This window comes from Oenanthe melanoleuca, chromosome 14 (genome assembly GCF_029582105.1).
Source record: "Oenanthe melanoleuca isolate GR-GAL-2019-014 chromosome 14, OMel1.0, whole genome shotgun sequence".
In the NCBI taxonomy this organism is placed as follows: domain Eukaryota; kingdom Metazoa; phylum Chordata; class Aves; order Passeriformes; family Muscicapidae; genus Oenanthe; species Oenanthe melanoleuca.
This window is the reverse complement of record NC_079348.1, coordinates 7631417-7644947: the sequence shown is the minus strand read 5'-3', so window position 1 is coordinate 7644947 and position 13531 is coordinate 7631417. Positions and strand designations below refer to the sequence as shown.

Below are 13531 nucleotides of genomic sequence, written 5' to 3'. Positions count from 1 at the left end.
CATTTCCAGGCTAAAACCAGGAAGGGAGAGTCCAAATCTCAGCCTTTGGTTTGGTTTTACAGAATCTTGGCATGGTTTGGGTTGGAAGGGACCTTAAAGCCCATCCCATTCCTTGGCAGGGCCACCTTCACTGGAGGATTTTCCTGAGAATTTGGAGCTCTGGCCCATGAGATAAGAACATCTCCAAGGCCTCAGCCACACTGTAAGGTTTGTTTTGAAGACAGGCAAGAACCACTGGGCTGATTTTTAACATCAAACACAGAGGAAACAAGCTGAGGTCCAAGGGGAAGTTCACAGCAGAAGCCAGCTGGGATTTCTACCCTCTGGCTGAGGTCTGTGCCCTCCAGAAAACCCAATTTCACACCAAACCCTGGCTGTTCCAGCAGTGCATCTCCAATTCCACCGTGCTGGGATGGAAAACTCCCCCATGCAGCATCCTGGCTTTGCCTGAGCTGGTCCACACCTCACCCTGCAGAAGATTTGGGGGAACACTTCCCCTAAATTGAGGTTCCCAAACCAGCCTCAAGCCAAGGTTTCACTGCCCTTTAATGCTGGCCTAACAACATCAAACCCAGCCATGGGGCAGGGAGTGAGAGCAGGCAGGAATGAAAGCAGAGGATATGAGTTCTGTGCAGCCTGGGTCTGGAAGCAGTTTAGGGAAAAGCTGGAGTGGCCAAGGGCCAGCTCTGAGCTGAGCTGCTCTGGCCTAATCGTTTCCTTCAGGCAGCCTACTCCAGCTCACTAATAGGTTTTAATAAAAACTTCCAATTGGGCCAGTAAACCCCTCATTAAGCTGTTTTTAAAGCATGAATTTAAGAGGGCTGGGGGTAAAAGGTCAGGGGGAGTTTTTAATTCAGACCGGCTGGCAAAAGGTGCTGTTGTGATTGAAAACACCAGAGTTCAAGTGTCCAGGGCCACATAAACATCCGACTCTGTCACTAGACCTGCTTAAGTGACAGCTTGAAAAATAGATTTAATAAGACAGAGAGAAAAGTTTCCCACTCTTAGAGCAGCAATAGGAACAGCAGATCCCAACAGGAGGCAGGAGCAGGAATATTGGAGTGGGGGGATGGATAAAGAGCCAGCTGGGTGTCCCAGGGGCTCTGGGACACAGATCCCTGCTGGGAAGGGAGCAAAGTTCTCTGGGAATAGCACAGAGCAGGGTGAACCCACTCAGCAGCCATGGGAATTGTGTGGAGCAGCTCAGAATCCCTCTCTGGGAAGGGGATTGGGCTGGAAGGGACCTCTAGGATGCTCCAGCTCCACCCCCTGCCACGGGCACTTTTCCACTGCTCCAGGTTTATTCCAGCCTTGGGTTCCTCCAGGGATGGAGCAGCCACAGCTCCTCTGCCAGGGAATTCTCCCCAGATTAGCTCTGAGCTCAGCCCATCCCCACCTTAAGCCAAGCTTTGGGCCTGCACCAGTGAAGTTGGACCTCAGTTGTTTCATTTTGCTCCCATTTTCCTCCTGCTGCTCTCCAGGCTGGTGCAGCTAAAGGAAAATTTCCCCCCTTGCCTGGGAACACTCACAGAGCAGAAATATCTCCTCCATCTCCCCCAGAACCCCAGCTGTGCACTCCAACATTTAATTTTATGTCAATGCACATCTAAAATCTGAGATCCCTGAAGACCTTTTAAAAGAAAATCCTCCTTGGAACAATTTGCATTGAAGCAAAGAGTGAGGATTTAACAAGTGATGGAGAATTACAAATACTCGGCTCTCAACTTTTTATTCTACTTCTAATCAAAACACACTTCAGCTCAAATTCTGAGCTAATAGATGCAATATCAAATTGGGGGGCATTTTGGGTAGGAACTCAGTTATTTGCTCATTTCATGTTTACAGATAATGGGGAAAAAAAACCAAACTCTGGAGTTGGTTCAGCAATTGTCTTTTCTCCACACCAAAATTAACAAGGAAGTTTACTGGGAGAAAGAGGGGAAAAAAAAAGAAAAAGCTTTTGCTTTTAAAATGTGCTTCTAATTCTGGCCTGCCAGGAGAGCAGAAGCCAGGCTCTCTGGAATGATCCCTAAGGAAACATTTGCTTTGGCTCCAAGCAGGACACTCTGGAGCATCAGGAGTCAAATGGGATCAGCTGCTCCTCCATCCTTTCTGTTTAATGATCCCATTGATAGCCACGAGGGCAGCAGATGCATTCCTGCCTTTCCTGCCTGGGAACAGGGATCCTGGATCCACTGGGATCATTCAGCATCTCTCTGGACAGTGACCTCATTTTCCCTGGATTTTCACTCTGCATAGACCCACTACCATTCCTTCCATCTTTGAAGTTTTCCTGCTGTTAACTCCCCAGTGCCACCTTTTTGTTTTTTTACCAAGACAGACTCAGAACCCTCAAAGTCTCTTCTGGATATGTGAGGCTCCTTAAAACCAGAAAAGAAGAGGAAAAAAAGAGCAGCACCTTTTCCAAGCCTCTGCTAGAGCAGGGATAATAAATCCCTACATGGAATCAGATTTTCCTTGGGAAAAAAAAGGATCCTTGGAGGCAGAAGCTTCCCCAGGAATTCCTGCTCCAGGAGAGAGCAAAGGTGGCACAACCCCAGAGCTGGGGAGTTCTGGTCTCACTCTAAGCCAGGAGAATGAGAATTTTCAGGAAGGATAAAGCACCAAGTTGGATTTGGGGGTTCTTTCTAATCCCAGCAGCACAGAGGGAACCTGAGCTGAGCCAGGACAGCTGGGAAGGGGCTCCAGCAGGGAGAACATGGGGAAAGGCTTTGGAGCAGCAAAGCTCCAGCAGGAGATTGAGGCTGAGGAGGGAGAAGCCAGGAAAGAACTGCAGGAGCAGCCTGGTCCTAGAGCTGTGCTCCAGTGAGGGCAGGCAGCACAGCCAGCCACCCCAAAAAACAGCCACCCCAAAAAACAGCCATCCCAAAAAACAGCCATCCAAAAAACAGCCACCCCAAAACAGCCATCCCAAAAAAAACAGCCACCCCAAAAAACAGCCACCCCAAAAAACAGCCACCCCAAAAAACAGCCATCCCAAAAAACAGCCACCCCAAAAAACAGCCACCCCAAAAAACAGCCATCCCAAAAAACAGCCACCCCAAAAAACAGCCACCCCAAAAAACAGCCACCCCAAAAAACAGCCACCCCAAAAAACAGCTATCCCAAAAAACAGCCACCTCAAAAAACAGCTATCCCAGAAAAACAGCTATCCCAAAAAACAGCCATCCCAAAAAACAGCCATCCCAAAAAATAGCCATCCCAGAAAAACAGCTATCCCAAAAAAACTGCTATCCCAAAAAAACTGCTATTCCAAAAAAACAGCCACCCCAAAAAAACAGCTATCCCAAAAAGCCAGCCAGCCATCCATCCCAAAAAGGCAGCCACCCCAAAAAGTCAGCCAGTCATCCCAAAAACCAAGCCATCCCAAAAAGCCTCATTCCCAGCTCTGCATTCCCCATTCCCAGCTCTGAATTCCCATTCCCAGCTCTGCATTCCCCATTCCCAGCTCTGAATTCCCATTCCCAGCTCTGAATTCCCATTCCCAGCTCTGAATTCTCCATTCCCAGCTCTGAATTCTCCATTCCCAGCTCTGAATTCCCATTCCCAGCTCTGCATTCCCATTCCCAGCTCTGAATTCCCATTCCCAGCTCTGAATTCCCATTCCCAGCTCTGCATTCCCCATTCCCAGCTCTGAATTCCCATTCCCAGCTCTGAATTCCCATTCCCAGCTCTGCATTCCCATTCCCAGCTCTGCATTCCCCATTCCCAGCTCTGAATTCCCATTCCCAGCTCTGAATTCCCATTCCCAGCTCTGAATTCTCCATTCCCAGCTCTGAATTCCCATTCCCAGCTCTGAATTCCCATTCCCAGCTCTGAATTCCCATTCCCAGCTCTGAATTCCCATTCCCAGCTCTGAATTCCCATTCCCAGCTCTGAATTCCCATTCCCAGCTCTGAATTCTCCATTCCCAGCTCTGAATTCCCATTCCGAGCTCATTCCCTCCATATGAACAGGGAACAAAAAACTGTTTTTAATCCCTTTTCCCTGCCACAACTAAGAGCAAAGAGCAAAACCAGCTGATCCCACAACTTGTTATTTCCAGTTCTGGAAACTTCTGGAGTTCTATAAAAATCCCAAGGACAGGCTGGAATTGGAATAGAGGCAACCAAAATCCATCCTGAGATGCAGCAAAAAAAAAAAAAACAACAAAACTCACATTTCCTGGAGGGGGATAGGAAACAATCAGCACTTACAAAGAACTCTCCAGGAATTTTATTTTTTTTTAAAGGATCTTGCTTTGAAGTAGATGCTCCCAAAGAATGAAGCTTCCAGAGCTCAGCAATATTTAATGTACTGCCCCAGCAATGGGTGACTCTGTTGTTGTTTCAGCTATATTATAACAAAAATATTGTGGTTTTCCTGTATTCTAACAAAAGGAACTGGAGATTTACATCTCCTTCATCTCATTCCTAAGGAGCCCTCACGCCAAAAACGGGGCAGGGAGAGACCCCACTGCGAACAAAGGACACTTGGGATGCAAGGAAAAGCCAAAAAATAACAAAATAAAATAAAACTCAACGGATTTTCTTCACCCATACACGCAGAGGATGAGTGACTCCAGTCCAATCCTCTGGTTTGTGGGTTAAATATTCACATTTAGCAGGGAAGAATCAGCTGGAATGTTCTGTGCACCAGGATGGAAAATTCTCAATGTTTTGTTCTCCACTTGAAGAAGTTTCACCTCAACATTCCCAGAAACCCCCAGACACATCAAACGGCAGAATTCCAGAAAAACCCTTTGGGAATGAGGAGACAGCTGCAATTCCCAGAAGGAAAAGGGATCAAACCTCCCTAAACCACAGAAATGGAATTTAATAATTCTCCTTTGGGAATAACCAGCTCCAATCTGGGACAGGTTGGGAACACAAATCCCATTTTTAGGATCCATTTTTAGGTCCTTCTCCACCCATTCCTGAAGGGAGAAATCCCAGCCATTTAAAATTTCAATATTAAATTTCAATATTTACTTCTACAACTTTAAAATTAATTCCAAAAATAATTTTTAAAATTCTAAAATTTATTATTAAAACTACACTTACTCCCCCACATCCTTCACACAAACAGTATTATCTACAATAAACAACAAAAAAACCCTTTTTTACACTTAATTAATTTTCCTAACTAAAACAAAAAAACTCCCTAAATGATAATATTTTTTCCTTTTTCTTAAAATTATTCAAATCTAACTAAAAACCCAAAAAGCCACCAAAAACTCACACCTATAACCCACCAAACCTAACCTAAACCCCAACATTTCCCAACAAAAAAACTAAAAACAAATTAAATAAACCAAATTACAACCCACAAAAAAATTCTAAATTTACCATCTCTTCAATACAACAAATTTTACTATTTAATATTTTTCATTTTTCTGCTAAAAAACTACTTTACCTATTGAATAAACATTTTTTCCCACTTCTCTCCAAAAAATATTTCACCAAACCAATTTAAAAAAACCCAACTACTTCAATATATTTCCTGAAAAAAAGTCAAAAATCTTCTCCCAAATTTTCCCTAAACCAAAACAAATTCCCTCCCAGGAATGTCCTTCATTCCCTTCATCTCAGTTTACAGAATTTCCTTTCTTTAAGGGCATATGGGCAGAAAGAAATGCAGTAAAAGGTAATCAAAAGCTTAATTAAAAATTAAACTTAATAAAAACACCCTTAAATTAAAAAAAAAAAATCAAAATTTAAATAGGAAAAATCCCAAACCACAATTTAAACATACAAGAGAAAGAGCAAAAGAAAAACCACGATTTTAATATGGCAGAGAAAGGATAAACAAAATAAATAAATAAATAAAAATTTTAACATGCCAGCGAAAGAGCAAAAGAAAAATCACAAATTAAACATGCAAGAGAGAAAAAATAAAAAAAAAAAATTGAAACATGCAAGAGAAAGAGGAAAAGAAAAATCACAATTTCAATTTGCAAGAGAAAGAGCAAACAAAAAAAAAAAATAACAAATATGCAAGAGGAAATAAAATAAAATTTAAACATGTCAGAGGAAAAAAAAATTGTTTTTTAGAGGAAGAGCAAAGCTGGAACAGGGAAAAGCTACATACCCAAAATTGCATCAATAAAATTTTACTGCAGCTTTGGGCTCAGTTTGAGTCACTTACCAAAGGAATACCTGCAAAAGAAAATAAAGAAAAAGCAAAAAAAAATCAAATTGGGTTGATAAATTCAATAAATTCAATAAATTCAAGGGAATGAGGTTTATTCCTCACTTCAAATATTTGGAATTTTTAAACACTGTCAAGGAGCACAGAAAATGTAACAGAAATGGGGAAATTCTGCTCTGTGGAAATGGAAAAAGAGGAAATTCCTGAATTTTTGGGCTGTTCAGACTTCAAGGAATTGGAGCAAGTTTAAAATTTAAAAAAAAAATAAAAATTAATTGTGTTTATTCCCAGTACAGCTTCAATCCCACATCAGGACTTTATCTGGATTTATTTATATTTATTTATATTTGCAGCAATATTAAAATAACACAAAAAACCCAAAAAACCACTCCCAATACTAAAACCACACCAAGTTTCAAAGATTTTTAGAAGGATTTGTAAGACTGAAAAATATCCTGAATAAATTGCATTTTATACTCGTCATTGATGGGTTTTTGAACTAATCAACCTCAATATTTATCAACAATTTCCTGCAGATTTATTGGTGCATAAAGAAAAAAAAGCAGGGTGATTTGTAATTTAATTCATAAAATTTTATTTAAATTAATTAAATTTGTAAAATCTTATTGAAATTAATTAAAATGGTAAAGTTTTTTAGAATTAAAATAAATAAATAAAATAAATTTGTAAAATGTATTAATTTTAAAATTTTTTAAAAATAAATTTGTAAAATTTATTCATTGTTACTATCTTTTTTAATTGCAAGCTTCATTAATTTAAATCTTTCTGCAAAATTAATCCAAAAAAGAAATTTGCAATTTAATTAATTTCAATAAAAGCAGCTTTTTAATGAAGTTCTCTGATTAAGGGAACCTCACTTTGCTGATCTCCATCATGCTCCTGCTGCAGGAATTCTCATTTCTTTCCATTCTCATTCTATTTCTCATTCTATTTCTTCCTATTTTCTCATTCTATTTCTCATTTTATTTCTCCTTCTATTTCTCATTCTATTTCTTTCTATTTCTCCTTCTATTTCTTTCTATTTCTCTTTTTATTTCTCCTTCTATTTCTCATTCTATTTCTTTCTATTTCTCATTCTATTTCTCCTTCTATTTCTTTCTATTTCTCTTTTTATTTCTCCTTCTATTTCTCATTCTATTTCTTTCTATTTCTTTCTATTTCTCATTCTATTTCTCCTTCTATTTCTTTCTATTTCTCCTTCTGTTTCTCCTTCTATTTCTTTCTATTTCTCCTTCTATTTCTCCTTCTATTTCTTTCTATTTCTCCTTCTATTTCTCCTTCTATTCTCATTTCTTGGCACAACTTAAGAACCCCCTGAGGCTCATTTTAAAAAAACCTCAAAAAAAAAAAGAGGAATTAATAAAATCTTGTATTTTGCTGAAGCACATGAAGTTTTCTGACGTGTGTCTGGTGCTGATTGCATCAATCCAGGCTCCTCATGTGATGACAACCACACTTTTTTTTTTTATCTATTCTGGATTTATTTCTCTGAAGAGACAAATGCCAAGGCAACCAAACCAAAAGGGCCACTCAGAATCCATAAAACCAGCAGGAATTCTGGTAGGAATTCTTCATTTTTAATAGGTACCAGGAGGGCAGGTACCAAATTCCCACAGATTTCAACAATTTTCATTTCAAGGAGTCTCAAACGAGTTCACAGAATTATTTATTTTAAAAATGAGGTTTTTCCCACATTTTGGTGTTTGAGACGTTCCCATCAGATAATAACAAAAAATGTGAATTTGAGTTTTGATTTTTGATCTGCACATTGTCAAATTCTGCTGTTTCAAAGTAAATTCCACTTGGATTGCCTAAATCTCATTTAAAAATGATCTCATGGCTGATTTCTGCTGGGAGAGACAACATTTTATATTTCCAGCCCTGACTTGTCAGGGGAGGAAAATCCACTTAGCCTGAATCAGCTGGGAATCATAAACATCATTTAATATTTGAGTTAAATTGTTTTCACCACCTTGTCCTAATGATTAATTCTGGCTTCTGTAGATTCCTGGAAAATAAAAACTGAGAGCAAAACCTGCTTTGAACTTCATTATTCCCAAGGAAAACACTTCTTGCTCTCAGGGGTTTGAGGACACAGCTCTGGAAAATCTTCCAAGGACCAGGAATTCCCAAAATATCACAAAATGCCACTTTTTCCAGAAAATCCTTTTTTTTTTTCCTGCATGCAGAGCATGTGGGATGATAGTTTTTATTTGCTCATCAGCCAGACTTGCCTCATAAATTCACATTTCCTTCCTCACTCAGCTATCCCAGAGCTGCACAGGTTAATTAATAATTATTTAATGCAGGGGTTGTTTCCCAAAAAATTCCAAACAGAGTCCATTAAAAACAGGATAAACCAGGCAAATTTCACCTTTCCATCTATGGATGTTCTGTGGAAAATCCAGCTGAATTTGGACTAAAAATGGAATTAAACCAATCCCACCCCAGCAGTGCTCAGCACCACCAGGTCCTTGCAGCTGAATTTCCACATCCAGGAGAATTCCCTGCTCATCTGCAGCTCCCATTGCTGCTCTCCATGGAAAATGAATCCAGATGACAAATTCCATCTCCATCACCAATCCCTCTCCGTCCCTGGGCTCTGTAATTTGGGAGGAAGGGGAAGTTTTTGGGGTCCAGCCATTTTTTTTATTCTCCATCAGGATTTGATGCTCAAAAGGAGATTTCCAGGAGGTCTCCACAAGCTGGGAGCTGCACTGGGAGTGTCCCATAAAAAAAAAAAAAAAAAAAAAAAAATTGGGAATTTTAATTCTCCAGCTCTTTTCTCTCCAGGGAGGGATGGAAGAAGGGAAACATCTCCCCTGGGCCAGATAAAGGAATGAGATATTCTAACTTTTCTTCTTCTTGCTATTGTTATTTTTGGGGTGTTATGGAAGCTGGGAAAATAAAGCCAGGTTGTAAAAAGAATTCTGTTTTCAAGGCCCTAAAAACTTCCAGTTTAGCAAAGGCACCAAGGTGCTGTTGGTTAATGAGATTTATCTAAAGATATTTCTATTTAATACACAAAACTGGACACTGGATTCAGGCACAACAGGAATTTCTGCTTCAATTTCCAACTGGAATGGAAAGCTGGTCTCAGTTTAAAAGGGTTAAGCCCTTTTAGCAGTAGTACAGAAGTTTTAGTTTTAGAAATACAGAAAATGTGGGAAATCCACCTGTCCCAGGACAGAATTGGGAGACAATCACTATTACATGCAGGTAAAAAACCTGTGGAAAGAAAGACTTTATAAGTCTTAAATAAGACTTTATAAAATATATAAATATAACTTTCTATAAATAAGGCTTTCTATAAATAAGACTTTATAAAAGAAAAGTTTTATAAAATCCTTCAGCTGAGTGCAATTAACAACCAGCCTGGAAAGTTCCCAGAAAGAATTAAAAGAATGAGAATCAGTGAACACAACAAGAGATTCACACCTATAAAAACCAGAAATGTATCCCATGAAAATCTGTGAAGAATCTAAAAAGAAAAGTTTGACAGGTACATACAATAACCCTTACCAACAACTGAATTGGGTTTCACTAGACTGGTAACCAATTAGGTTTAACACGATATTTCCTAGAAATATCAACCATGAGAATAAAAAATTTGCTTTTCTACATGAAGAAACCAAAGTCCCATCTGTTTATACTGTAATAAATCACCTCAGCCAGTGGGCAGTGGCAGAAATTGAGATTTCTCTCCCTGTCCAGGTATCCAGCCTGGGATTATTCCACATGGATGTTTTAGGAGGTTTTTCCTTAAGCCTGACCTGGATCTTCCTTCCCACCAGACAAACCTGCAGCTTCTTGTCCTGTCCCCATGGAGAAAGGAAGAGAACAGAATCCGGGATGGTTTGGGTTGGAAAGAGCTCAGAGCTCACCTGTCCCAGGTGCTCCAAACCCACCCAGCCTGGCCTGGTGGGATGACCCCACAACCCCTCTGCTTCTCTCTGTCTCCTTTCCCACTGCTAATTATTTAATTAGCTTTATAAATTTTCCCTCAGCTAATCCAACTCAGCTCCTTCAGCTTTTCCCCCTTGAGCCTCTCCTGTGCCTGGGGCTGTTCAGAGCAAAGGGACACCCAGACACTTCCCTGGCTCTGAGCAGTGGAAAAGCTCATCCACAGCTCCCAAAAGTTACTGAAAGCTTGCTGGAAAATCACCAAATTAAAGCTACCAACCAAATTAAAGCTGTAAACACTTAGGATGGAAAAACACCCTTTTTTTGTTGGTTTTTTCCCTGAGACTTGGGGATTCACTTCCCCAGCCCAGTTGGGAAACATCGTTGGCAAAATCCATCAAAATGAGATCCAGGATTAGTCTGGTGCACCATTAATTTCAGAACATCATTAACTGAGAAGTGTGGGGGTAAGAAACCTTTTTTGACAGCTGGTTTTGGTCCCTGCCAAGCTTTCAGCACTGCACAGCCACGGTGGGGGAGGAAATCAGCTGGGATGGGAGCAAATGAAACCAGTCTGGTTTCTGGATTCACTTTCTTGTGGTCACAGAGCTCTAAAAGCTGGGATGCTGTGCTCTGTAATTACAACATCCACAGTTACATGGCAGGAAGGGGGCTGACACTACAAATAAAGGAGGAGGAGGAGATTTGCTCCTCGGTGCTGGGAAAGGTGCCTGGGCAGGGCTGGAGCCAAGCAGGGTGTGAGGAATGGGATTTCCCATCCTGAGCATCCTCCCAAAGCATCACACTGTGCTCAGGAGAGAAATTGGGAATGATGCAGCTGAGCCCCCGCTCTGCCATGCTCCTTTCCAAAGTCAGAAATTGTTCCAAAGCCTGGCCTGGGTGACTGCACAGTTTGTCAGGCTCCAGTGGAGATGCTGAGGTGGCAGCCTTGGGAATCCCACTGATGCCAGCTGGAACTGAGCCCAGGGGAAGGGAAAATGGGAGCAGACCCCAGGCTGAGCACCCCTGGGCTGGGATGAGCCCCAGCAGCAGGGGCACCACTGGAAAACTCTGGGATCAGCATCCAGGATCCTGGAGCATTCATTCCAGAACTCATTAACTGAAATCACATCCAGGGATCACATCCAGGATCCACAGCAAGTGGGAGTCACCTCTTGAGCACTGCTGGGATCCTGCTGCTAGCAGCAGAAAGGTTCTGCAGGTGAAATCCCAGGAAAACAGGATGTCAGTAATTGTTTGATTAAGAAAGGAATCCTTTAATTGCATTAATGAATCTCTCAGGTTGGCCCCTGCTGCCCAGCACAATGAGATTCCCCAGTGCCCCCTGCATTCACCTCACCCAGGATGAGTTTCCATCACATTTCCAGGTCTCCAGCACCAATCCAGCCCTGGCTCAGCTCCTCCTGCCCCTCCACTCCAAATTCCAGCTGAGCAAATCCCACTGGGATCTCTCAAGGTTTGGGTTGGGAGGGAATTTCAGGATGATCCCATTCCACACCTTCCACAATCCCAGGCTGCTCTATGCCTGTCCAGCCTGGCCTTGGACACTTCCAGGGATCCAGAGCCAGGAATCCTCACATTCCTCCCCAGTATCCCACCTAACCCTGTTCTCTGGCACTTTGGAGCCATCCCTCCTTTTCCTGTCACTCCATCCCACCTAAATCCTCTCTCTCCATCTTTCTTGCAGGCTCCCTTCAGGTCCTGGCAGGTCACAGCTAGGAAGCTTCTCCAGGCTGAACAATCCCAACTATCCCATCTCCATCCCTCTGCCCATCCTGGGGATTTTCTCTGGCCTGGAGGAGAAATATCTGATGAAAAGCAAGATGAAAAATCCCCCTTGGATTGCTCCCACCCCAACCCCAACCCCAACCAAGGAGGGGAAAACCCTCCATGACTCATTTCTGCCATCAGCCAGGGTTCCATTTCCAGCTGCCAGCCCCAATGTGGTTCTCATTAGCTTCATTAGCTCCCAGTTGTGCTGCCAGGCAGCAGTGTCACATGGAATTCATCTGTGCTTTCATTAACGTGTCATCCCCAGCGCTCAGGGCTGCATTCTTTGAAACCGATCCATTCCCTCTCTTCTGGGTGGGGAGGAAGTGCCAAAAAGCAGCTTCCTGGGCAGGAAGGATGACCCCCTGAGATGCTGCAACTCTGGCTGGATGTTTGCAGAGATCATCTTTTCTTGCTGGGGACACAGGGAGGGCAGCTGGGAGTGAAAGGGATGCGAGGCTGCGATAACAAAGAAATTCCTGAGCTCCCCTGCCAAGGCCAGATAAAGGAATGAGATATTCTAATTTTCCTTCTTGTTGTAGTTGTTGTTTTGGGGGTATTATGGAGAGCTGGGAAAATAAAGCCAGGTTGTAAAAGTGGTTCTGTTTACAAAGCCCTAAAAATTTCCAATTTAGCAAAGGCACCAAGGTGCTGTTGGTTAATGAGATTTATTTAAGATATTTCTTCTTAATACACAAAACTGGACACTGGATTCAGGCACAGCAGGAATTTCTGCTTCCACTTCCCACTGGAATGGAAAGCTGGTCTCAGTTAAGAATTACAGCCCCTCAGTACAAGCTTGTATCACTTCCAGACATGATAAAGCAGGACAGAGACTGATGGGGAGCCCTTGCCAAGGTCACTGTGTCAAGCACAGCTGCCACATCCATTCCTCTGATCCCTGAGAACTTCCCACGTGTCCTGAGAAAACCCAGGACACCCAGGCTGCCATTCCTTCCTCACAGCTCCTGATTTTTCTGGGGGAAAAAGGGAAAAAAAAAAAAAAAAAAAAAAAAAGTCTTCCTGAATTATCCACACTGTTTAAAAAACTCTGATCCACTGATCTGGGAGCTCCAAGGGGGATTTTTCATCTGATTTTTCTCTTCTAGGCCACAGGAAAACCCCCAGGATGGGCAGAGGGATGGAGATGGGATAGTTGGGGTTGTTCAGCCTGGAAAAGCTTCCTAGCTGTGACCTGCCAGGACCTGAAGGGAGCCTGCAAAAAAGATGGAGAGAGAGGATTTAGGAGGAATGGAGTGACAGGAAAAGGAGGGATGGCTCCAAAGTGCCAGAGAACAGGGTGAGGTGGGATACTGGGGAGGAATGTGAGGATTCCTGGCTCTGGATCCCTGGAAGTGTCCAAGGCTTTAATAGGAAACTCCCAAACTCTTCTGATGAAAAACCACCAGGAACTCAGGGGCAGAAACTGAGGCATCTCCTGCACTCTGGACAATTTTTTGGGCTTCCAAGGGCAGATTTCAAATTCCTTGTAGGATAAAAAGGTGTGGCTTGGTCTTTTTTTTGAGCCCCAAAATCCCTATTGGGTCTTTTCTTACCCCAAACACTTGCTTGGTCTCTTGTGACCCCAAAATCCCTGCCAGGTCTTTTTTGGACCCTAAAAATCCCCTGCTGGGTCTCTGTTTTGAACCCCCAAATCCCTGCTGGG

The 13531-nt window shown here is 42.3% G+C and overlaps 1 protein-coding gene across 2 annotated transcripts in view; it reads right to left on the bottom strand.

Moving 5' to 3' along the window:
- Positions 1-13531, bottom strand: part of LMF1 (lipase maturation factor 1) — a 139443-nt gene that overhangs the window by 113656 nt on the left and 12256 nt on the right. The window contains exon 3 of one of the 2 annotated variants that reach the window (XM_056503241.1): positions 6148-6158. The exons of the other annotated variant lie outside the window; for it this stretch is intronic. Within the exon in view, the coding sequence (XP_056359216.1) occupies positions 6148-6158 (11 nt within the window). The remainder of the gene's footprint in view (positions 1-6147; positions 6159-13531) is intronic. 2 annotated transcript variants of the gene reach the window in all.